The following is a 23,902-nucleotide window of genomic DNA, read 5'->3' as shown; positions in this document are numbered from 1 at the left end:
TAGCTTAAATGGTAAAGGATTGGCCTGCAATGCAGGAGACCTGGGTTCGATCCCTGGGTTGGGAAGATCCCCTGGAGAAGCTCATGGCAACTTGCCCACTCTGGTATTCTTGCCTGAAGAATTCCACAGAGGAGCCTGATGGGCTATAGTCCATAAGGTCGCAAAGAGGTGGACACAACTGAGCGACTTTCACTTTCACTTCATAGCTTTTATACCCATAATACCTGGTATGTAGTAGGAACTCACATGGTGGTTGTAATATAGGGTGAAAAAATAATTATAATTCTATCAAAAGGCTTATATCCTACTAGAAAGGATAGAAACATACACAGATACAGTGTACTATGTAACACCTTCCCTAAGATAGTTACAACAAAAGTTGGTTTCTCAGAAATAGAATTTAGTTCCAAGATAAAGACAGAGATGTAATGTAGTTCCAAGATGAAGTCAAGGCAGTGGTCCTTGATCTGCTCAAGTTGGGGAAGCAGTTCATTTACTAGTTATTCATAGGTAAGCTTTTTATAATTTAGCTTTAGCATTTTATACTTTTTTTTTTTTACCTCAGATCTGTTTGTGACCAAATGTACAGTATTTCATCAAATCCAAGACCTCAAAGGGAAAAGTGTTGCCAGTTGATCATAATATTTATCCAAATTTCAGATGTGTTACAATATGAAAATATAAGCATTTGAAATTTCATAGGATACAGTAAGTAGGAAAATAAATATCCTAAAGCCAAGTATAAGTTATTTTTGAATTATCTTCTCTTTTGGGTTATCAGCTCTGCTACTAACCATTAGTATGTTAATTCGGATAATGGCAAGTTGTATCTACAAAATCTGTTTCAAAGATCTGCTGAAGCCAGAGTTTGTTCACTTGCTGTATTATACGACAGTTAAACTGCTGTTGGATATAGGCGACATTCAGATGTTGAAGCCTATATTGGGACAAGTGATAAGTCACCTTTCACTCTTCCCCTGCCATGTCCATGAGTTCTTCTCTGTTAAACCTGAACAGATGCCAGCCCTCCTTGGAAGAAAGGTCTAAAGCCCCTCGACGAGTGTAGTAGTCGATAGAAGCCTGGTTCCAAATGACAACAAGAAAGTGCATGCAGTTACACTGGCTTCTGATGGCTATCTGTTTAAAAACAAACAGACATTACTTTTATTTGAATGTATAATCTTCATTATCACATTTATTTTATGGAAAATCTACTATATGCAAGGCACTGTGTGTGTGTGTAAAATACTTCCAAATAATAATGCAATAGTTATCTCTTGGAGTTCTCTAAATCTGTAAAAAGAAAAAACGTACTGTTGAGTTTTAAAACCCTTTCTTTAGAAATCCAAAATAAATTCAGCTTTTTTTCAGAAAAAGTTAACTTATATGTATTTCCGAAATGCAAAAGAATCTTTTTATACTGTGGCAAAGATATGGCAACCCACTCCCGTACTCTTGCCTGGACAGACTGGTAAGCTGCAGTCCATGGGATCGCTAAGAGTCGGACATGACTGGTGACTTCACTTTTACTTTTCACTTTCATGCATTGGAGAAGGAAATGCAAACCCATTCCAGTGTTCTTGCCTGGAGAATCCCAGGGATGGGGGAGCCTGGTGGACTGCCATCTATGGGGTCGCACAGAGTCAGACACGACTGAAGCGACGCAGCAGCAGCAGCATATTCATACTATAGACACATTTTATGGGTAAATTGCCTTCTAATCTCCCTTTTGCTTGCTTCTGCTTTGTAGCAAAAGGGTATATAATGTGGTTGTGGATTATATCAGCTTTTAAACATGTCAAATAAGACCTAATTTGAAAACCTGTTTAATTGGAAAAAAATTAAGTGTATTTTGAGATTATGTTCCGATGTTAAGATAAAGTATCTATGCAATGTTAAATAATAACATTTGATGAAGAAAAGGATAACATATAGAATAACAATAGTAACTGTAATGCATACCTGACTTAGCCTCTTCAGCATTTCAGCTCCAATACCTAGACCTTTTCAATAGATAATACAAAACGAAAAAAAATATTGAAAAATTCCACTTAACAATTTGTTTGCTTTAGTTTAAAGCCTGTTATCTGGTTGTTACATATTCATAATAGCTTGTGTTGAAATTCATCTCAGGAATGCTTTCCATATCTCTTTTTCCGAAATGGAATGTGGTTCCAAAGGTAATGGGAAAGACTTTGGATTTATTTTAAAGATCAGTGAAGAGGAAATGAGTCCTTGTCACTATCATCTTATCACGGAATATATTTCTTATTCATTTTAGACAAATCAACACAAAATGTAAAAGCATGTTTTAGAGATTAAAAAAAATAGCTTTAAAAAAAGAAAACAAAAAAAAAAGATAAAAATATAGCTATGATAACTTGGCTTATTCAAGCCTTGATGGGAACTAATAAATCTTTTCTAATCTGTGATTGAGTCTTCACCATACCATATGCTAGGATAACTAGGATAGTAATCAGTCTCATGAAATAGAAAGTATTTACATAAACTAACTTAAACAGCATATTTATACTAAAGCTCCTTTAAATATACCATTTTAATTTTTAAAATATAAGTAATGCTATGTGTTACCTGACCTCGGTAAGCTTGTATGACATAAAAGTCCTCTAGGTAAAGTAACTTGCCAATCCAGGGGTCGTAAGTAAAGTAGTACATGGCAAATCCAACAGTCACTTTACCTAGGAAGAGGAAAGAGAGGATATAAAGAAGTTAATCATTGAATCTTACAATGTTCTTTCCTCCAAAATGGAATATGTTTGTGTTTATTTTTATCTATTAAAGTAATAAAAAGCTTGCTGGACAAAATTTTAAACAATACAGAAATGTGTAATAAAGAAGGTTTAAGTCCTTATAATACATTTAAGAGCAAACCCATCTTTTAACAGTGTGGAGTATATTCTTGCTAATTTTTTTCTATGCATATACAAACATAAATTCATGTCTGCTGTATACTAAGTCACTTCAGTTTTGTCTGACTCTTTGTGACCCCATGGACTGTAGGCCACCAGGCTCCTCTGCCCATGGGATTCTCCAGGCAAGAATACTGGAGTAGGTTGCCATATCCTTCTCCAGGGGATCTTCCTGACCCAGGGATTGAACCTGTTTCTCATGTCTTGTGCATTGGCAGGCTGGTTCTTTACCACTAGTGCCACCTGGGAAGTCCAACATGAATACATACCACACATTTTCTCTTTCAGAAAGCAAGACTTAGTTTATGTACTTACACTCATCTCCTTGGCTTAAGAGTAACTGTATGCTATCAAACTGTACTTTGTTTTCAGGGTAGAGAAAATATACTCTTGATTAAATTGAAAAATGGAAGTTTATTTTACCTGATAGTTTTGGATGATTCTGTACTTCTGCAATCAGACAGTAGAAAAGGGGATTGTCCCCAAAGCCGTCCCTGAGTAAATCTGAAATATTGATTCACATAAAATATATTAGAAAGTTTAGAGTAAAGAGAAGGAAGATAGTGGAGTTGGCAGTCCCAGAATTCCTTTCTTCACGTGTACAACAATTGTACAGGCATAAACTGCCTAAAGTGAATATTTTGGAACTAGAGTTTATTTTAATACCTGTACTTGCAGCTTCCAGAGGACAGCTTGACTGATAAATTGCAGTTAATTTTGGTGAAATTCAGCCATCAGCCTAGTGGTGGCTTCCAACTACCCCCACCCACTCGATCATCAACAAACACTTTTAAACAACTGTCTTAAATGTACTCAAAGAGCTAAAGGGAGACATGCACAAAGGAAAAAGATGTATAAACAAAGTATAAATATCAGTAAAGAAATAGAAATTATAAAAAATAATCCCCACCAAAAAATTCTGAAGCTGAAAAGTATAATAAAAGTGCACTGCAGGGGTTCAAAATCCAAATTTCTAAGCAAGCTGAAAAAAAGAATCAGTGAACTTAAAGATAGGATAATTTAAATTATCAAGTCTGAGGGAAAAAAAAAAAAAGATGAAGAAAAGTAAAAAGCCTAAGGTATCTGTGGAACACCATCAAGCACACCAACATATGTATTATGGGACTCTCAGAAGGAGAAGAGAGAAAGTAAGGAAAAAAGAATATTTGAATAATGACTGGAAACTTCCCAAATTGGATGCAATACATCATTTTATAAATTCAAGTTCAACGAACTCCAAGTAGTATAAGCCCCAAAAGATCAATACCAAAACACATAATTAAAGAGAAAATCTTGAAAGCAGCAAGACATAAATAGCTTGTCACATACAATGGATCCTCAATAGGATTATCATCTGATTTCTCATCAGAAATCTTGGCAGCAGGGGAGGAGAGGAAGAGTGCAGAAACTTAACTAAGAATTCTATATCCACCAAAAAATCCTTCAAAAATGAGGGAGAAATTAAGATATCCCCAGTTCTCCACCAAACTAAAAAAAAAAAAGAAGAAGAAGAAGCTGAGGAAATCATTATCACTAGGCCTGCCCTGCACGAAATGGAGTCTTTCAGGAGTCCTTCAGGTTGAAATGGAAGGAAAATAGGTAATAACTCAAAGCCATATGAAGAAATAAAGATAATGGTGCCTAGTTAAAGGTAAACATATGGGCAATTATAAAAAATTAGTGTTACCTCAAACTTATTTATAGTTCTACTTTTTATTTTCTACATGCTTTAAAAGACAAGTGCATAAAATTAGTCATTAATGTTTGTTCTTGGGCACACAATGTATGAAGATGTAATCTATGACATCAATAACTTAAAAAGGGGGAATGGAGATATATAAGGGAAGAGCTTTTGCACACTATTGACATTAAGCTAATATAAATACAAATTTTACTATTACAACTTTTAGATGTTATTGAGTTGGCCAAAAGGTCATTTGGGTTTTTCCATAAAGCCTGAACAAATATTTCTGGCCAACCTAATAAATATAATCCCTGTGATAACATCAAAGAAAATATCTATAGAATATACACCTAAGGAAATGAGAAGAGAATCAAAACATTTTACTGCAAAAATAAAAAGAAGGTAGAAATGTGGAAATGAAGGACCAAAAACTATATAGAAAACAAATGGGAAAATGTCAGAAGTCCCCCCTTGTCAGTAATTACTTTAAATATAAGTGGATTAAATGCCCTAATCAAAATACAGAGATTAGCAGAATGGATTTAAAAAAAAAAAAAGCACGATCCACCTATATGCTATCTATAAGAGACTATTAAAAAGGTCAAGTCTAGCTCTTTGTGACCCCATGGACTGTAGCCCATCAGGCTTCTCTGTCCATGGAATTATCCAGACAAGAATACTGGAGTGGGTTGCCATTTCCTTCTCCAGGGGATGTTCCCGAGCCAGGGATCGAACCCAACTCTCCCACAATGCAGGCAGACTCTTTACCAACTGGGCCACTAGGGAAACCCTTATGGTTTCTAGACTCTAGATTAAAAAAAAAAACAAAAAACAAAAAACAAAAACAAGAATATACAGTATTGATTGCTGTTTTTGTATGGCAGAAATCAACACAACATTGTAAAGCAATTATCCTCCAATTAAAAATAAATTTCTAGATTCTATATATATGCTTTAATATGCAACATTTGTCTTTCTGACTTACTTCACTCTGTATAATAGGCTCTATGCAGGTAACCCAAAGCTGGTGCTCTGTGATAACCTGGAGGGATGGGGTGGGGAGGGAGGAGGGAGAGAGATTCAAGAGGGAGGGGTCACATATATGCCTATGGCTGATTCATGTTGATATATGGCATAAGCCATCACAATATTGTAAAGTAATTATCCACCAATTAAAATATTTTTAAAAGAAAAACAGTTTTAATAAACACTAGAAGGTTGATAGTGAAATGAAGGAAAAAGACATTTAATGCAAATAGTAACCCAAAAAAAGCTGGAATGGCTGTACTAATATAACACAAAATAGACTTTAAGTAGAAAAATGTTACAGGAGAGAAGGATATTAAATAATGATAGAAAGTTCAATTCAGCAAGAAGATATAACATTTATAAACATTTATGCACTAAATATCAGAGCTCTGAAATATATGAAGCAAATATTGACAGAATTGAAGATAGAGACTGCTCTAAAATAATAGTAGGGAACTTCATGACATCAATTTCAATAATATACTGAACAACCAGAACAATGATAAATACATTAATATTGATAGATTATATGAACAAAACTATAGAACAACTGGACCCCTAACAGAAGTATTACACCCGACCCAAAAACATATACACATTTTTATTGAACTTTCTCTAGGATAGACCACATGTTAGGCCAAAAATCAAGTGTTAATACATTTTGAAAGATCAAAACCATACAGAGTATCTTTTCCAATCACAATAGATTGAAACTAGAAATCAACAGAAGGAAACCAGGAAATTCACAAATATGTGGAAATTAAACAATACACTCAAACAACTAATGGCTCAAAGTAGAAGTAAAAAGAAAAATCAGAAAAAAGAAATGAATGAGAAGGAAAACGCAACATATAAAACTTATGAGATTCAGTGAAAGAAGTGCTCAGAGGGGAACTTATAGTTGGAAATGCCAACATTAAAAAAAAAAAAAAAGAAAAGAAAGGCTTCAAGTAATAACTTAATCTAACACCTTAGGAACCAGAACTAGCAGAAAGAAGGCAATAAAGATTAGAAAGGAGATTAAGCTAAATATAAGATAGAAATGCAATAAGAAAGTCAATGGAACCAAAAATTGGTTATTTGAAAAGGTCAACAGATTTATAGATAGACTGAAAAAGAGGAAAAAAAAAAAATATGGCAGGTAATTAAAATCCACTGACCTTACAGAGATAAAAAGGATTATAAGTACTGTGAATTGTACACCAACAAATTAGATAGCCAAAAAGAAATGAACAGATTCCTTGAAACTTATGAATTCAAGAAGAAATAAAATCTAAACAGCACTATAACAAGAATTCAAATCAATAATAATAATAATAATAATAAATATCCCAACAAAGAAAAGTCAGGGACCACCAGATGGTTTCACTGGGGAATTCTACCAAACATTTAAAGAATTAACACCAATCCTTCTCAAACTCTTCCCCAAAAATTGAAGAGGAGGGAACTTTTTCTAACTCATTTTATGAAGTCAACATTATTCTGATACCAAATACAGAGAAAGATATCACAAGAAAATTAAAGACCAATATCCCTTATTAATACAGATGCAAAAGTACTCAACAAAATATTAATAGCAAATTGAACCCAACAGCATATTAATAGGATCATTCACTATGACCAAGTGTGATTCATCCTAGGAATGAAAGGATGGTTCAATATAAAGAAATCAATCGTGTTAACAGAACAAAGGGGGAAAAAGAGCATAGGACCATCTCAAATGTTACAGAAAAGGCAACTGACAGGATGCCCAGTCTCAACATTGCTATTCAACATTGCACTGGAAGTTATAGCTAGAGATATTATACAAGAAAAAGAAATAAAAGCCATCCCAATTAGAAAGGAAGAGGTAAAACGATCTCTATCCAGGCAAGAATAGTAGAGTGGTTTGCCACGCCTTTTTCCAAGGGATTATCTCACGTTTCCTGCATTGGCCGGCAAGTTCTTTATCACTAACACCACCTGGGAAGCCCTTATCTTCTGATGACATAAGCCTACTTATAGACCATCCCAAAGAATCCAAAGGAAAGCTATTAACACAAATTCAGCAAAGTTGCTGGCTACAAGATCAACAAACAAAAATCAGTTGTATTGCTATACACCAGCAAAGAACAAACCAAAAAGTCAATTTAAAAAGCAATTCCATTTACAACCACCCCTAAAAAATAACTAAATACCTAGAAATAAATCTACCCAAGGAGGTGAAATACATACAAAAAAACTATAAAACATTGCTGAAAGAAATTAAAGACCTAAAAAAATTAAAAGTTTTCCTGTGTTCATAGACAAGATTTAAATTAACATTGTTAAGATGTCAATATTATCCAAAGTGATCTGAAGATTCACTGTCATCTCAATAAATATTCTAACATCCTCTTTCACAGGAGTGATGAAGCTGATGCTCAAATGCATTTGGAATTCCAAGTGTGTAATTTTATCTAGGTCAAGACTTCACTTGACCTAAGATAGGGTTACATCCTGATAAACCAATCATAAGTGGAAAATGTCAAAAATCAAAAATGCATTTAATATACTCAAACTATTGAGCATCATAGTTTAGCCTAAACCTAAACCTACCTTAAACCTGGGGCTTCCCTGGTATCTCAGCTGGTAAAGAGTCTGCCTGCAATGCAGCAGACCCGGCTTCGATTCCTGGGTCGGGAAGATCCACTGGAAAAGGGATAGGTTACCCACTCCAGTATTCTTGGGCTTCCCTTGTGGCTCAGCTGATAAAGAATCTGCCTGCAATGCGGGAGACCTGGGTTTGATTCCTGGGTTGGGAAGATCACTTGGAGAAGGGAACAGCTACCCACTCCAGTATTCTGGCCTGGAGAATACCATGGATTTTATAGTCCATGGGGTCACAAAGAGTCAGACACGATTGAATGACTTTCACTTCACTACCTTAAACCTGCTGAGAGCAGTTAGATTAGCCTGCATGCTAAGTCGTTTCAGTTGGGTCCGACTCTTTGTGACCGTATGGACTGAAGCCTGCTAGGCTCCTCTGTCCATGGGATTCTCCAGGCAACAATACTGAAGTGGGTTGCCATATCCTTCTCCAGGGGATCTTCCTGACCCAGGGATTGAACCCATATCTTATTATTTCCTGCATTGCCAGGCAGGTTCTTTACCACTAATGCCACAGAAGAAGCCCTTACACTAACCTAGAGTGGGGCAAAATTATCTAACACAAAGCCTATTTTAGAATACTTTAGTATTGAGTATCTCATGTAATTTATTGAATATTGAGTGAAAACAGAATGGCTGTACGAGTACAGAATGGTTGTAAATATATCAGTTATTTACCCTCATGATCACAACACTGACAAGGAGCTGCAGCTCACTGCTTCTGCCTAGCATCATAAGAAAGCATTTTATCCATATAGCTAGCCCAGGTAAAGGAGAAACTTCAAAATATGAGGTACAGTTTCTATTGAATGTGTACTGCTTTTCAACCATTTATAAAGTCCAAAAATCCTTAAGTCATACTATATGTAAGTCAGGGACTGTACACTTTAATCATTTCATTTCTTCTCTCATTCCCTGCATAAAATGTTCTAATTCATCATCTTGTAGATTCTATGAAGACCTACAAGACATTCTAGAACTAACACCCAAAAAAGATGTCATTTTTATCATAGGGGACTGGAATGCAAAAGTAGGGTGTCAAGAGATACCTGGAGTAACAGGCAAATTTAGCCTTGGAGTATGAAATGATGTGGAGCAAAGGCTAATAGAGTTTTGCCAAGAGAACACACTAGTCATAGCAAACATCATCTTCCAACAACATGGGAGACAATGCAACACATGGACATCACCAGATGGTCAACACTGAAATCAGACTGATTATGTTCTTTGCAGCCAAAAATGGAGAAGCTCTATACAGTCAGAAAAAACAAGACCAGGAGCTGACTGGGGCTCAGATCATGAACTCTTTATTACAAATTCAAACTTAAATTGAAGAAAGTAGGTAAAACCACTAGACCAGTCAGGTATGACCTAAATGAAATTCCTTAACGATTATGCACTGAAAGTGACAAATAGATTCAAGGGATTAGATCTGATAGATAGAGTCTGAAGAACTATGGACGGAGGTTTGTGACATTGTACAGGAGGCAGGGATCAAGACCAAGAGAAAGAAATGCAAAAAAAGCAAAATGGTTGTCTGAGAAAGCCTTACAAATAGCTGTGAAAAGAAGAGAAGCTAAAGGCAAAGGAGAAAAAGAAAGATGCAGAATTCCAAAGAATAGCAAGGAGAGATAAGAAAGTCTTCCTCAGTGATCAATGCAAAGAAATAGAGGAAAACAATAGAATGGAAAAGACGAGAGATCTCTTCAAGAAAATTAGAGATACCAAGGGAACATTTCATGCAAAGATGGGCATAATAAATGACATAAATGGTATGGACCTAACAGAAACAGAAGATATTAAGAAGAGGTGGCAAGAATACACAGAAGACCTATACAAAAAAAGATCTCCATGACCCAGATAATAATGATGCTGTGATCACTCAACTAGAGCCAGATATCCTGGAATGTGAAGTCAAATGGGCCTTAGGAAGCATCACTACAAACAAAGCTAGTGGAGGTGATGGAATTCCAATTGAGCTATTCAAATGCTAAAAGATGATGCTGTGAAAGTGATTCACTTAATATGCTAGCAAATTTGGAAAACTCAGCAGTGGCCACAGGACTGGAAAAGGTCAGTTTACCTTCCAATCCCAAACAAAGTCAATGCCAAAGAATGTTCCAACTACTGCACAATTTCACTCATTTCACACACTAGCAAAGTAATGCTCAAAATTCTCCAAGCCAGGCTTTAACAGTATGTAAACTGTGAAATTTCAGATGTTCAAGCTGGATTTAGAAAAGGCAGAGGAACCAGAGATCAAATCACCAACATCCACTGAATCATAGAAGAAGCAAGAGAATTCCAGAAAAACATCTACTTCTTTATTGGCTACAATAAAGCATTTGACTGTGTGGATCACAAAAAACTGTGAGAAAATCTCCAAGGGACTGGAATACCAGACCACCTTTCCTGCCTTCTGAGAAATCTGTATGCAGGTCAAGAAGCAACAGTTAGAACTGGACATGGAACATCAGACTGGTTTTAAAAGGGGAAAGGAGGACTTCAAGGCTATATATTGTCAGCCTGCTTAGTTAACTAATAAGCAAAGTACACCATGCAAAATGCCAAGCTGGATGAAGCACAAGCTGGAATCAAGATTACCGGGAAAAATATCAATAATCTCAGATATGCGGATGACACCACCCTAATGGCAGAAATCAAAGAGGAACTAAAGAGCCTCTTGATGAAAGTGAAAGAGGAGAGTGAAAATGTTGGCTTAAAACTCAACATTCAAAAAATGAAGATCATGGCATCTGGCCCCACCATTTCATGGCAAATAGATGGGGAAACAATGGAAACAGTGATAGGCTTAAATTTCTTGGGTTCCGAAAAATCAATGCAGATGGTGATTGCAGCCATGAAATTAAAAGAAGCTTGCTCCTTGGAAGAAAAGCTATGACCGACCTAGATAGCATATTAAAAAGAAGAGACATTACTTTGCCAACAAAGGTCCATCTTGTCAAAACTATGGTTTTTCCAGTTGTCATGTATGGATGTGAGAGTTGGACTATAAAGAAAGATGAGCACAGAAGAATTGATGCTTCTGAAATGTGGTGTTGGAAAAGACTCTTGAGAGTCCCTTGGACTGCAAGGAAATCAAACCAGTTAATCCTAAAGGAAATCAGCCCTGAATATTCATTGAGAGGACTGATGCTGAAGCCGAAACTCCAATACTTTGGCCACCTGATCCGAGGAACCTGATGCTGGGAAAGACTGAAGGCAGGAGGGGAAGGGGATGACAGAGGTTAAGATGTTTGAATGGGACCACTGTCTCGATGGATGTGAGTTTGAGCAAGCTCCAGGAGTTGGTGATGGATAGGCAAACCTGGCATTCTGCAGTCCATGGGGTCACAAAGAGTCGAACACAACTGAGCAATTGAATTAAACTAGCCAACAAAAAAGATATTCACGACCAAGATAATCACGATGGTGTGATCACTGACCTAGAGCCAGACATGCTGGAATGTGAAGTCAATTGGGCCTTAGAAAGTATCACTACAAACAAAGCTAGTGGAGGTGATGGAATTCCAGTTGAGCTATTTCAAACCCTGAAAGATGATGCTGTGAAAGTGCTGCACTCAATATGCCAGCAAATTTGGAAAACTCAGCAGTGGCCACAGGACTGGAAAAGGTCAGTTTTCATTCCAATCCCAAAGAAAGACAATGCCAAAGAATGCTCAAACTACTGCACAATTGCACTCATCTCACATGCTAGTAAAGTAATGCTCAAAATTATCCAAGCCAAGCTTCAGGAATATGTGAACCGTGAACTTCCAGATGTTCAAGCTGGTTTTAGAAAAGGCAGAGGAACCAGAGATCAAATTGCCAACATCCACTGGATCATGGAAAAAGCAAGAGAGTTCCAGAAAAACATCTATTTCTGCTTTATTGACTATGCCAAAGCCTTTGACTGAGTGGATCCCAATAAACTGTGGAAAATTCTGAAAGAGATGGGAATACCAGACCACCTGACCTGCCTCTTGAGAAACCTGTATGCAGGTCAGGAAGCAACAGTTAGAACTGGACATGGAACACCAGACTGGTTCCAAATAGGAAAAGGAGTATGTCAAGGCTGTATATTGTCACCCTGCTTATTTAACTTCTATGCAGAGTATATCATGAGAAACGCTGGGCTGGAAGAAGCACAAGCTGGAATCAAGATTGCCAGGGGAATATAAATAACCACAGATATGCAGATGACACCACCCTTATCACAGAAAGTGAAGAGGAACTAAAAAGCCTCTTGATGAAGGTGAAAGAGGAGAGTGAAAAAGTTGACTTAAAGCTCAACATTCAGAAAACGAAGATCATGCCATCTGGTCCAATCACTTCATGGCAAATAGATGAGTAAACAGTGGAAACAGTGTCAGACTTTATTTTTTTGGGCTCCAAAATCACTGCAGATGGTGACTGCAGCCATAAATTTAAAAGACGTTTACTCCTTGGAAGAAAAGTTATGACCAACCTAGACAGCATATTGAAAAGCAGGGATGTTACTTTGCCAACAAAGGTCCGTCTAGTCAAGGTTATGGTTTTTCCTGTGGTCATGTATGGATGTGAAAGTTGGACTGTGAAGAAAGCTGAGCGCCGAAGAATTGATGCTTTTGAACTGTGGTGTTGGAGAGGACTCTTGAGAGTCCCTTGGAATGCAACGAGATCCAACCAGTCCATTCTAAAGGAGATCAGTCCTGGGTGTTCATTGGAAGGACTGATGCTGAGGTTAAATCTCCAATACTTTGGCCACCTCATGCGAAGAGTTGACTCATTGGAATAGACTCTAATGCTGGGAAGGATTGAGGGCAGGAGGAGAAGGGGACAACAGAGGATGAGATGGCTGGATGGCATCACTGACTCGATGGACATGAGTCTGAGTGAACTCTGGGAGTTGGTGATGGACAGGGAGGCCTGGTGTGCTGCGATTCATGGCGTTGCAAAGAGTCGGACACGACTCAGAGAGTGAACTGAATTGAACTGAGCCTATTAATATCGCTGGCTATCAAATGTAGCAATTCCTTGAAAATAGTTTTAAGTCATTTTGTTTTTATCCATTTCATCCTGTCATGTTGCTTTTAACATATTGGGCATTAAATTATTCTGTCTTTGATCAACTACACTTCTCATTTTATATATTGAAAGTTGAAGTCCATTGCTGCTGTAAAGATGACTTAACTATCAATTTCATAATTTAAAAATGGGGAAAATATAATATACTGCTGCACTGGCAAAACTATTAATATTATTTCATATGAGTTTTTGCCCCGTACATCTAGATACTATTAATGACAGTTTCTTTGTGCACAAAGGACAGCAGCATTCACATATCTAGGTACAAGTAATGCTTTGTGCATACATTATGCCATGTTTCTTTTTCTAGCTCTGAAAATACCATGAAACATCTTACCCTTTGATGTCAACTTCACTGCATCTAGCATGTTTTCACAGGCAGCCAATTCCTGTCAAAGTAGAGAAAACTTTCAGTTTATGGTTTAGTAACAAATTATTTAATTAAGAAAAAAAAAAGGGCATTCTGCACACCTTGCAGGATCTTTAAGTTCCCCAAACAGGGATTCAATCCATGTCATGGCAGTAAAAGCACCAAGTCCTAACCAGCAGACTACCAGGGGATTCCTAGTAACAAATTATTAAGATGATAATCATGAAGTTTTTATTGAGCATTTATTAACTTATGATGTTGTGGATAGTATTAAAAGTGAGTCAGATTTAACTCCAGTCATCTAGAAACTTAAAATTCAAAATAACATATGCAACAAGATAATAAATATACAGAGAGATTAACTATGTCAATACATCACTCCTATGAAGGTCTATCTAGGTAACTAGGTAACTATCTAGGTAACTAGCTTTGAATACAATGAAATCAGGAAGTAAAGCCTAAAGGTTCTCTGAGCATTTGAGGTAGATATAACAAAGTCTATGTATTATAAAGTTCACAGACTTTACAGAGAAGTCTGTCGTATTTGCTTATTAGGTGTTCTTTCCGATTTAACTTTAGAATTTATTGGGCTTTTTAATATCATTTTTTCTACACCTTCAAATTAATTTTTCACAGTTTTGATCTTGTTTGGAAAGGCAATCACCATTTTGGAATTATAAAAATAGTGACTTTTGTTTCTTTCTTAATTTTTTTTCCAGTTTTCTTTTTTGAGATATAATTAACATATAACATTGTATTAGTCCAAGGTGCACAACATAATGATTTGATGTATGTATACATTGTGAAATGATTACCACAATAAGTTTAGTTAACATTAGTGATGTCATATAGTTAATATTTATCTCTTGTGATGAGAACTTTTAAGATCTACTCTCTTAATAACTTTCAAATATGCACTACAGTTTTGTTATCTATGGGCTTCTTTGATAACTATAGCCACTGTACATGACATTCCCAGAGCTTATTTATCCTATACCTGGAAGTCTTTACCCTTTAACTACCTTCAGCCATCTCCCCAACCCCCACCTCCCACCTCTAGGAACCACCAAACTGTTTTAAGTTCTATATATTAATAATTGATTAATTTGGTTTCATCTGTGTGTAAGAAGGTGGAATTTCACACTTGTCTTTTTTCCCCAATTATCACAAAATTGTTTATTTAAACTTTTTAAACATAAATTTATTTATTTTAATTAGAAGCTAATTACCTTAAAATATTTTATTGGTTTTGCCATACATTGACATGAATCCACCACGGGTGTACATGTTTTCCGCATCCTGAACTCCATTCCCACCTCCCTCCCCATACTATCCCTCTGGGTCATCCCAGTGCACCAGCACCGAGCATCCTATATCATGCATTGAACCTGGACTGGTGATTCGTTTCACATATGATAATATACATGTTTCAATGCCATTCTCCAAATCATCCCACCCTTGCCCTCCCCCACAGAGTCCAAAAGACTGTTCTATACATCTGTGTCTCCTTTGCTGTCTTGCATACAGAGTTATCATTACCATCTTTCTAAATTCCATATATATGCATTAGTATACTGTATTGGTGTTTTTCTTTCTGGCATACTTCACTCTGTATAATAGGCTCCAGTTTCATCCACCTCATTAGAACTGATTCAAATGTATTCTTTTTAATGGCTGAGTAATACTCCATTGTGTATATGTACCACTGCTTTCTTATCCATTCATCTGCTGATGGACATCTAGGTTGCTTCCATGTCCTGGCTATTATAAACAGTGCTGCAATGAACATTGGGGTACACGTGTCTCTTTCAATTCTGTATTCCTCGGTGTGTATGTCCAGCAGTGGGATTGCTGTGTCATATGGCAGTTCTATTTCCAGATTTTCCAGAATCTCCACACTGTTCTCCATAGTGTCTGTACTAGTTTGCATTCCCACCAACAGGGTAAGAGGGTTCCCTTTTCTCCACACCCTCTCCAGCATTTACTGCTTGTCGACTTTTGGATAGCAGCCATTCTGACTGGCGTGAAATGGTACCTCATTGTGGTTTTGATTTGCATTTCTCTGATAATGAGTGATGTTGAGCATCTTTTCATGTGTTTGTTAGCCATCTGTATGTCTTCCTTGGAGAAATGTCTATTTAGTTCTTTGGCCCATTTTTTGATTGGGTTGTTTATTTTTCTGAAATTGAGCAGCAGGAGTTGTTTTTATATATTTGAGATTAATTCTTTGTCAGTTGCTTCATTTGCTATTATTTTCTCCCATTCTGAAGGCTGTCTTTTCACCTTGCTTATAATTTCCTTTGTTGTGCAGAAGCTTTTAATTTTAATTAGGTGCCATTTGTTTATTTTTGCTTTTATTTTCAGTATTCTGTGAGGTGGGTCATAGAGGATCCTGTTGTGATTTATGTCAGAGAATGTTTTGCCAAAGTTTTTCTCTAGGAGTTTTATAGTTTCTGGTCTTAGGTTTAGATCTTTAATCCATATTGAGTTTATTATTGTGTATGGTGTTAGAAAATGTTCTAGTTTCATTCTTTTACAAGTGGTTGACCAGTTTTCCCAGCACCACTTGTTAAAGAGATTGTCTTTTCTCCACTGTATATTCTTGCCTTCTTTGTCAAAGATAAGGTGTCCATAGGTGCATGGGTTTATCTCTGGGCTTTCTATTTTGTTTCATTGATCTATATTTCTGTCTTTGTGCCAGTACCATACTGTCTTGATGGCTGTGGCTTTGTAGTAGAGCCTGAAGTCAGGCAGGTTGATTCCTCCAGTTCCATTCTTTTTTCTCAAGATTGCTTTTGGCTATTTGAGGTTTTTTGTATTTCCATACAAATTGTGAAATTATTTGTTCTAGCTCTTTGGAAAATACCATTGGTAGCTTGATGGGGATTGCATTGAATCTATAGATTGCTTTGGGTATTATACTCATTTTCACTATATTGATTCTTCCGATCAATGAACATGGTATATTTTTCTATCTATTAGTATCCTCTTTGATTTCTTTCACCAGTGTTTTATAGTTTTCTATATATAGATCTTTTGTTTATTTAAGTAGATATATTCCTAAGTATTTTATTTTTTTCATTGCAATGGTGAATGGAAGTGTTTCCTTAATTTCTCTATTTTCTTATTATTAGAGATTTCTGTGTGTTGATTTTATACCCTGCAACTTTACTATATTCACTGATTAGCTCTAGTAATTTTCTGGTGGAGTCTTTAGGGTTTTCTATGTAGAGGATCATGTCATCTGCAAACAGTGAGAGTTTTACCTCTTCTTTTCCAATTTGGATTCCTCTTATTTATTTTTTTGCTCTGATTGCTGTGGCCAAAACTTCCAAAATTATGTTGAATAGTAGTGGTGAGATTGGGCACCCTTGTCTTGTTCCTGACTTTAGGGGAAATGCTTTCAATTTTTCACCATTGAGGATAATGTTTGCTGTGGGTTTGTCATATATAGCTTTTATTATGTTGAGGTAAGTTCCTTCTATTCCTGCTTTCTGGATGGTTTTTTATCATAAATGGATGTTGAATTTTGTCAAAGGCTTTCTCTGCATCTATTGAGATAATCATGTGGTTTTTATTTTTCAATTTGTTAATATGGTGTATTACATTGATTGATTTGTGGATATTGAAGAATCCTTGCATCCCTGGAATAAAGCCCACTTGGTCATGATGTACAATCTTTTTAATGTGTTGTTGGATTCTGTTTGCTAGAATTTTGTTAAGGATTTTTGCATCTATGTTCATCAGTGATATTGGCCTGTAGTTTTCTTTTTTTGTGGCATCTTTGTCGGGTTTTGCTATTAGGATGATGGTGGCCTCATAAAATGAGTTTGGAAGTTTACTGTCCTCTGCAATTTTCTGGAAGAGTTTGAGTAGGACAGGTGTTAGCTCTTCTCTCAATTTTTGGTAGAATTCAGCTATGAAGCTGTCTGGTCCTGGGCTTTTCTTTGCTGGAAGATTTCACATTACAGTTTCAATTTCTTTGCTTGTGATGGGTCTGTCAAGATTTTCTATTTCTTCCTGGTTCAGTTTTGGAAAGTTGTACTTTTCTAAGAATTTGTCCATTTCTTCCACGTTGTCCATTTTATTGGCATATAATTGTTGATAGTAGTCTCTTATGATCCTTTGTATTTCTGTGTTCTCTGTTGTGGTCTCTCCATTTTCATTTCTAATTTTATTGATTTAATTTTTCTCCCTTTGTTTCTTGATGAGTCTGGCTAATAGTTTATCAACTTTATTTATCTTCTCAAAGAACCAGCTTTTGGCTGTGTTGATTTTTGCTATGGTCTCTTTTGTTTCTTTTGCATTTATTTCTGCCCTAATTTTTAAGATTTCTTTCCTTCTACTAACCCTGGGGTTCTTCATTTCTTCCTTTTCTAGTTGCTTTAGGTGTAGAGTTAGGTTATTTATTTAACTTTTTTATTGTTTCTTGAGGTATGTCTGTATTGCTATGAACCTTCCCCTTAGCACTGCTTTTACAGTTTCCCACACGTTTTGGGTGGTTGTGTTTTCATTTTCCTTCATTTCTATGCATATTTTGATTTAAAAAAAAAATTTCTTCTGTGATTTTTTGGTTATTCAGCAGCGTGTTGTTCAGCCTCCATATGTTGGAATTTTTAATAGTTTTTCTCTTGTAATTGAAATCTAATCTTACTGCATTGTGGTCAGAAAGGATGCTTGGATTGATTTCAAATTTTTTGAATTTACCAAGGCTAGATTTATGGCCAAGGATGTGATCTATCCTGGAGAAGGTTCCGTGTGCACTTGAAGAAAAGGTGAAATTCATTGTTTTGGGGTGAAAGGTCCTATAGATATTAATTAGGTCTAATGGTCTTTGTATTATTTAAAGTTTGTGTTTCCTTGTTAATTTTCTGTTTAGTTGATCTATCCATAGGTGTGAGTGGGGTATTGAAGTCTCACACTATTATTGTGTTATTGTTAATTTCCCCTTTCATACTTGTTAGCATTTGTCTTACATATTGTGGTGCTCCTATGTTGGGTGCATATATATTTAAAATTGTTATATCTTATTCATGGATTGATCCTTTGATTAATATGTACTATCCTTCTTTGTCTCTTTTCACAGCCTTTATTTTAAAGTCTATTTTATCTGATATGAGTATTGCTACTCCTGCTTTCTTTTGGTCTTCATTTGTGTGAAATATCTTTTTCCAGCTCTTCACTTTCAGTCTGTATGTGTCCCTTGTTTTGAGATGGGTCTCTTGTAGACAAGATATATAGGGGTCTTGCTTTTGTATCCATTCAGCCAGTCTTTGTCTTTTGGTTGGGGCATTCAACCCATTTACACTTAAGGTAATTATTGATAAGTATGATCCCGTTGCCATTTACTTTGTTGTTTTGGGTTCAAGTTTATACACTCTTTCTGTGTTTCCTGTCTAGGGAAGATCCTTTAGCATTTGTTGGAGAGCTGGTTTGGTGGTGCTGAATTCTCTCAGCTTTTGCTTGTCTGTAAAGCATTTGGTTTATCCTTCATATTTGAATGAGATCCTTGCTGGTTACAGCAATCTGGGCTGTAGGTTATATTCTTTCATCACATTAAGTATGTCCTGCCATTCCCTCCTGGCCTGAAGAGTTTCTATTGAAAGATCAGCTGTTATCCTTATGGGAATCCCCTTGTGTGTTGTTTTATTCCCTTGCTGCTTTTAATATTTGTTCTTTGTTGTTGATCTTTGTTAATTTGATTAATATGTACCTTGGGGTGTTTTGCCTTGGTTTATCCTGTTTGGGACTCTCTGGGTTTCTTGGACTTGGGTGATTATGTCCTTCCCCATTTTAGGGATGTTTTCAACTATTATCTCCTCAAGTATTTTCTCATGGTCTTTCTTTTTGTCTTCTTTTTCTGGGACTCCTATGATTCGAATGTTGGGGCATTTAACATTATCCCAGAGATCCCAGGCAAGAATACTGAAGTGGGTTTTTACTTCCTTCTCCAGGGACTCTTCCCAACACAGGCATCAAGCCCACATCTCCTGCATTGTCAGGCAAATTCTTTACTGCTAAGGCACCAGGGAGACCCTATTATGTACTATATTCGCATATATACCTAAGAGAACTTCTAGACTCTCCATTCTGTTCCAGTGATCTATCTCTGCATCTATACTTATAGATTACCATAATATTTTAATTACTGACAGCTTTAGAGTTTCTAGTAGGAATCACCTCCCCTCATCACTGTTCTTTTTGGAATTTTTCTAGAAACGGTCACACATTTATTCTTCTTGGAGATTTTGACTGGAATCACATTAAATTTATAATTGAAAAAGCCTTTAAAATACATAAGGAAGACAGCAAGGGCCAGATTATGTAAAGCATTGCTAAGAAATTTTGATTTTATTCTCAGTGCAACCAGAGCCCAATGAAGTTTGAGCATTTTGGCTGCTGTTTTGAGCACCTTCCCTAAGATACTGTAAACTCTTTGAGGGCAGCAACTATATTTTAATAATCTGATATCCTTTATAGTGGAGCTTCCCAGGTGGCTCAGTGGTAAAGAATGTGCATGCCAGTGCAGGAGACACAGGATTTATACCTACGTTAGTAAGATAACCTGGAGAAGGAAACTGCAACCCACTCCAGTATTCTTGCCTAGAGAATCCCATGGACAGAGGAGCCTACAGTCCATGGGATCACAAAAGAGATGAACATGACAGTGATTAAAAAGCAGCAACATCCTTTATAGTACTTAGCACATGGCCTTCCCCTAGTACATACTCAATGTTCACATAATGAACAAAAAATCAGATATTAGCAGTACACAGTCCTTCTTATGGATCACCAATTATCCAAAAACCACATTTTGAGAACCACCATAAAAAAGGTTTTAAATGAAAAGTCTGGTAAGCAGGAAGTTATGGCTGCCTAGCCATAAAGTGGCTAGATCGCCAAAAAATGCTGTGGTGTGGTGATTAATAGGATAAAACAGATGCATACAAAAGATGCTTGGAAGAGTTTTAAGACTCTTGGCAGAACAGTAAGTAAAACCTGCAAAACTTTCAATTAAGGAATGAGTTATTATGATGGCAAATTCTCATGAATTCATTTACAAAGAGAATGTCTTGCAAACTTAGCAATGAATAGGAGTTAGGATGAACAGATACATATGTATTAGAGAAGATCATGTAAAAGCAAATGAATCATATTCATGTCTGTGATGCAGAATAATTTATCTTTTCTATTATTTTCTACAGTGAATGTTAATTAAAATTATTTCCAAGAAACATATAGTGTTTATTCAGGCACAAGAGGCAAATTCAAAAGTAAATGTGGTTAGGAACCTCAGAGATACAGGTTCACTAAAGTCAGAGAATCTAGTGATATGTTTTTCCCTTGGTGATAACAATGGGCCCTGTTTGTAAAGATAAGGAAGGTAAGTTTTCTGGATAGAAAGATTCATTGTTGTTCAATAATAATTTTATTAACTGCCAATTGAATGTCAGATACCAAGCTAAAAAAGCTCTTTAAAATTATTTTCTACCTGGAAAAATATGGTTTGAGAATAATTACCATGTTTGGCATAGTATTTTGATTGATGACCTACTCATGTGGATTAATGCCAATTAGATAAATTATGTGGGAACTCTGGGGGATAGAATAGAATGGAAGGCATGGAAGGATAGATAACCCACTTCTTACAGATCTGTAACCAGGCCTAGCATCATTTTGACAGACAGATTTCACTCGAAAACTTCCGGTATTTTATTTTGCCCATGAAAACACATTCTATGACCCAAGGGAACAGGAACTTGGCCTAATTTAAATTATATATTAGATGGAAACAGTTCCATTACAAAAATATTTTATGAGTGCCTTGTTCCAGCCACATATTTATTCCTTTAAAAACATCTAACCAACTGCTTTTATATGGGCTTTTATATGGAATTGTTTAGGTTGTGTGTCACATAAATGATTGCCTTGAGTGCCACAGAGCTCCAGCTCAGTAGCTATGGCTAATTGTTTGTCCCTTTTACTGCACTGGGATGATTTCCAGGAAAACAATTAAAATGAATTTTTAAATCAGAAATTTTAACCCCGCTCCTTGGACTCCTAGGAGGATATCTGTGGATGGGCTTCAGTAGTCAAACAACAGTCTTAAATTATACATAAAAAAAACTGTTGTGGACAAATATTGTTTCTGGACAGTTAATCATGAGATTCCACAAGTAGGTGTGGTCTTCAAACAAAGATACCCTATCCTAAAATCTTAGCTATTATTAGCTTGAAATTCTATCACTGACAGGTCATTCATGTGAGTTAAGCATTCCTTTTTTTTTTTTTTTTTTTCAAATTTCACATTTTATTATTTGGTTCCAGTCACTTGACATATATGCAATTAAGTGGCCTTGTGTTTGAATCATCTATTCTCCCATCACTGACGCCTTTTTCAGAGTTCTTACAATAAATCATGTTGAATGTTAAGTTCAGTAGTGTTTGCTTCCAGAATGATAAGCATTCCTTTTATTGAAGATCCTTTTTTAAAGTTAAATTTTCCCAGGAGGGATAACACATTAGGTCCCTGAAATATCTATGAATTGGTTCCCCCTTGATTTTTTAAGTCCCCTACTATAAGTCAAGCAATTAATATGTAATCATTTTATACTCTGAATCATTACAACAATCGTGTGAATAGATAGTACTATGATCTTGATTTTAGATGTGAAAACAGAAGCTTATAGAACTTAAGTAACTTCCATTAATTTATATATATATGAGTCATAATTAACAGAGCTGGGAGTCGGACATGACTGAGCAACTTCACTTTGACTTTTCACTTTCATGCATTGGAGGAGGAAATGGCAACCCACTCCAGTGTTCTTGCCTGGAGAATCCGATGGACGGAGGAGCCTGGTGGGCTGCCATCTATGCGGTCGCACAGAGTCGGACATGACTGAAGCGACTTAGCAGCAGTAGCAGGATTCAGAAAGAATATGCCTTCCATACCCTCAGCCTTAAGCTAATGCCTTGAAGCTCTATGGAATGAAGAGAAAGCAGCTTACTTTAATTAGACGCAGGATTTCTGGGCAGTCTCGAGCCTCCGCAGGTCTTACTCTAAAAGAAGTCACACTTGGTTGCCTCATGCTTGATTGGCTCCTGCCTGGTTGCCTCAAGCTTGGCTGCTTCATTCCTAGTTGGCTCATGCATGTTTGGCTTGTGCCTGATTGGCTCGGGCCTAGTTGACTCATGATTGATTGGCTCAGGCCTGGTTGCAGTTGACTCAGGCCTGGCTGACTTGTACTTGATTGGCTTGTATTTGCTTGGCTCATGCCTGTTTGCTTCATGCCTGATTGGCTCAGGACTTCTTGCCATGTGCCAGATTGCCTCATGCTTATTTGGCACAGGCCTGGTTGCCTCATGCCTAGTTGACCCAGTTGGTTAGTGTCAGCTAAGCTTGTGCTTGATTGGTTCACGTCCAGTTGCTTCATACCAAGTAACCTTGGGCCTGGCTGGTTCATGTCTGGTAGGCTTGATTGATTCATACCCAGTTGACTCATGTCTGGTTGGCTGAGGGCTAGTTGGCTTATGACTAGTTGATGGATTGTGGGTTGGCAGAGGACTGGTTGGCCAATGACTGAGTGCCTTGATGTACTAGGAGCCCTTAACTACACTTCTGTGGTGAGAGGCTGTAGGATGTTTCTGTTTTTCCTCAGTTTGATTCGTTCTTCGAGATACCCCTCTATCAAGATGAGAATGGGAAAATAAAGGAGTGCTATCTAAAGAAGATTATTAATGCCTCTGATTTGCTGGAGTTGACACCACCAGCTATCACAGCTGTATGCTTATCTGGGTTTCAGGTTGTCATCTGGCCTTTCCCTGCCAATGGGCCGGAAGTGAGGGGCAGAAGAAAATGACCCTGGGAGACTATTACTGCCGCACCACCTTGCACTGCCTCACAGCAATGAAGTCACAATGCCCTTATTTACATGTGTACGTGCTCCCCCAAGTGGTGAGGGAGGGGTGAAGCAGGGCCTGCTTGACCACTTTATTTCCTCCTCCCAAGAGCGACAGGGCTGAAACAAAAAGCTAGAAGGAATCTCAGAGCATATGCTTGACGTTCATCCTCAGTGCCCACTGTTTTAACCAACCAATTTAAAGATATTTGCCCTAAACCTTTTTGTTTTCCCCATTCTCCAGCCCTGAAATAATTGACTTCCTATTTTTGTTCTAACTTTTACTTATTAT

At 36.8% G+C, this 23,902-nt stretch overlaps 1 protein-coding gene across 1 annotated transcript; it reads right to left on the bottom strand.

The window, feature by feature from the left end:
* Nucleotides 1-9: 9 nt before the first annotated feature.
* SATL1 (spermidine/spermine N1-acetyl transferase like 1) lies at nucleotides 10-23,175 on the bottom strand. The gene is made up of 6 exons (XM_055565323.1): nucleotides 22,720-23,175; nucleotides 13,676-13,727; nucleotides 3,354-3,434; nucleotides 2,598-2,699; nucleotides 1,963-2,003; nucleotides 10-1,137 (listed from the first exon to the last, which is right to left on the bottom strand). The coding sequence occupies exons 1-6, from the start codon at nucleotides 23,173-23,175 to the stop codon at nucleotides 967-969; spliced, it is 903 nt and encodes a 300-aa protein (XP_055421298.1). The 3' UTR covers nucleotides 10-966.
* Nucleotides 23,176-23,902: the final 727 nt, after the last annotated feature.

This window comes from Bubalus kerabau, chromosome X (assembly GCF_029407905.1).
Source record: "Bubalus kerabau isolate K-KA32 ecotype Philippines breed swamp buffalo chromosome X, PCC_UOA_SB_1v2, whole genome shotgun sequence".
In the NCBI taxonomy this organism is placed as follows: domain Eukaryota; kingdom Metazoa; phylum Chordata; class Mammalia; order Artiodactyla; family Bovidae; genus Bubalus; species Bubalus kerabau.
This window is presented reverse-complemented; position numbering and strand designations above follow the sequence as displayed.

Excerpts from the sequence above, each read along its gene's own strand:
- SATL1 (XM_055565323.1), bottom strand. The coding sequence starts at position 23,175 with ATGAACCAGCCAGGCCCAAGGTTACTTGGTATGAAGCAACTGGACGTG. Across the intron at positions 2,700-3,353 it reads GAATCATCCAAAACTATCAG|GTAAAGTGACTGTTGGATTT; the intron begins GTAAAATAAACT and ends TCCTCTTCCTAG. Across the intron at positions 1,138-1,962 it reads TGCTGAAGAGGCTAAGTCAG|ATAGCCATCAGAAGCCAGTG; the intron begins GTATGCATTACA and ends GTTTTTAAACAG.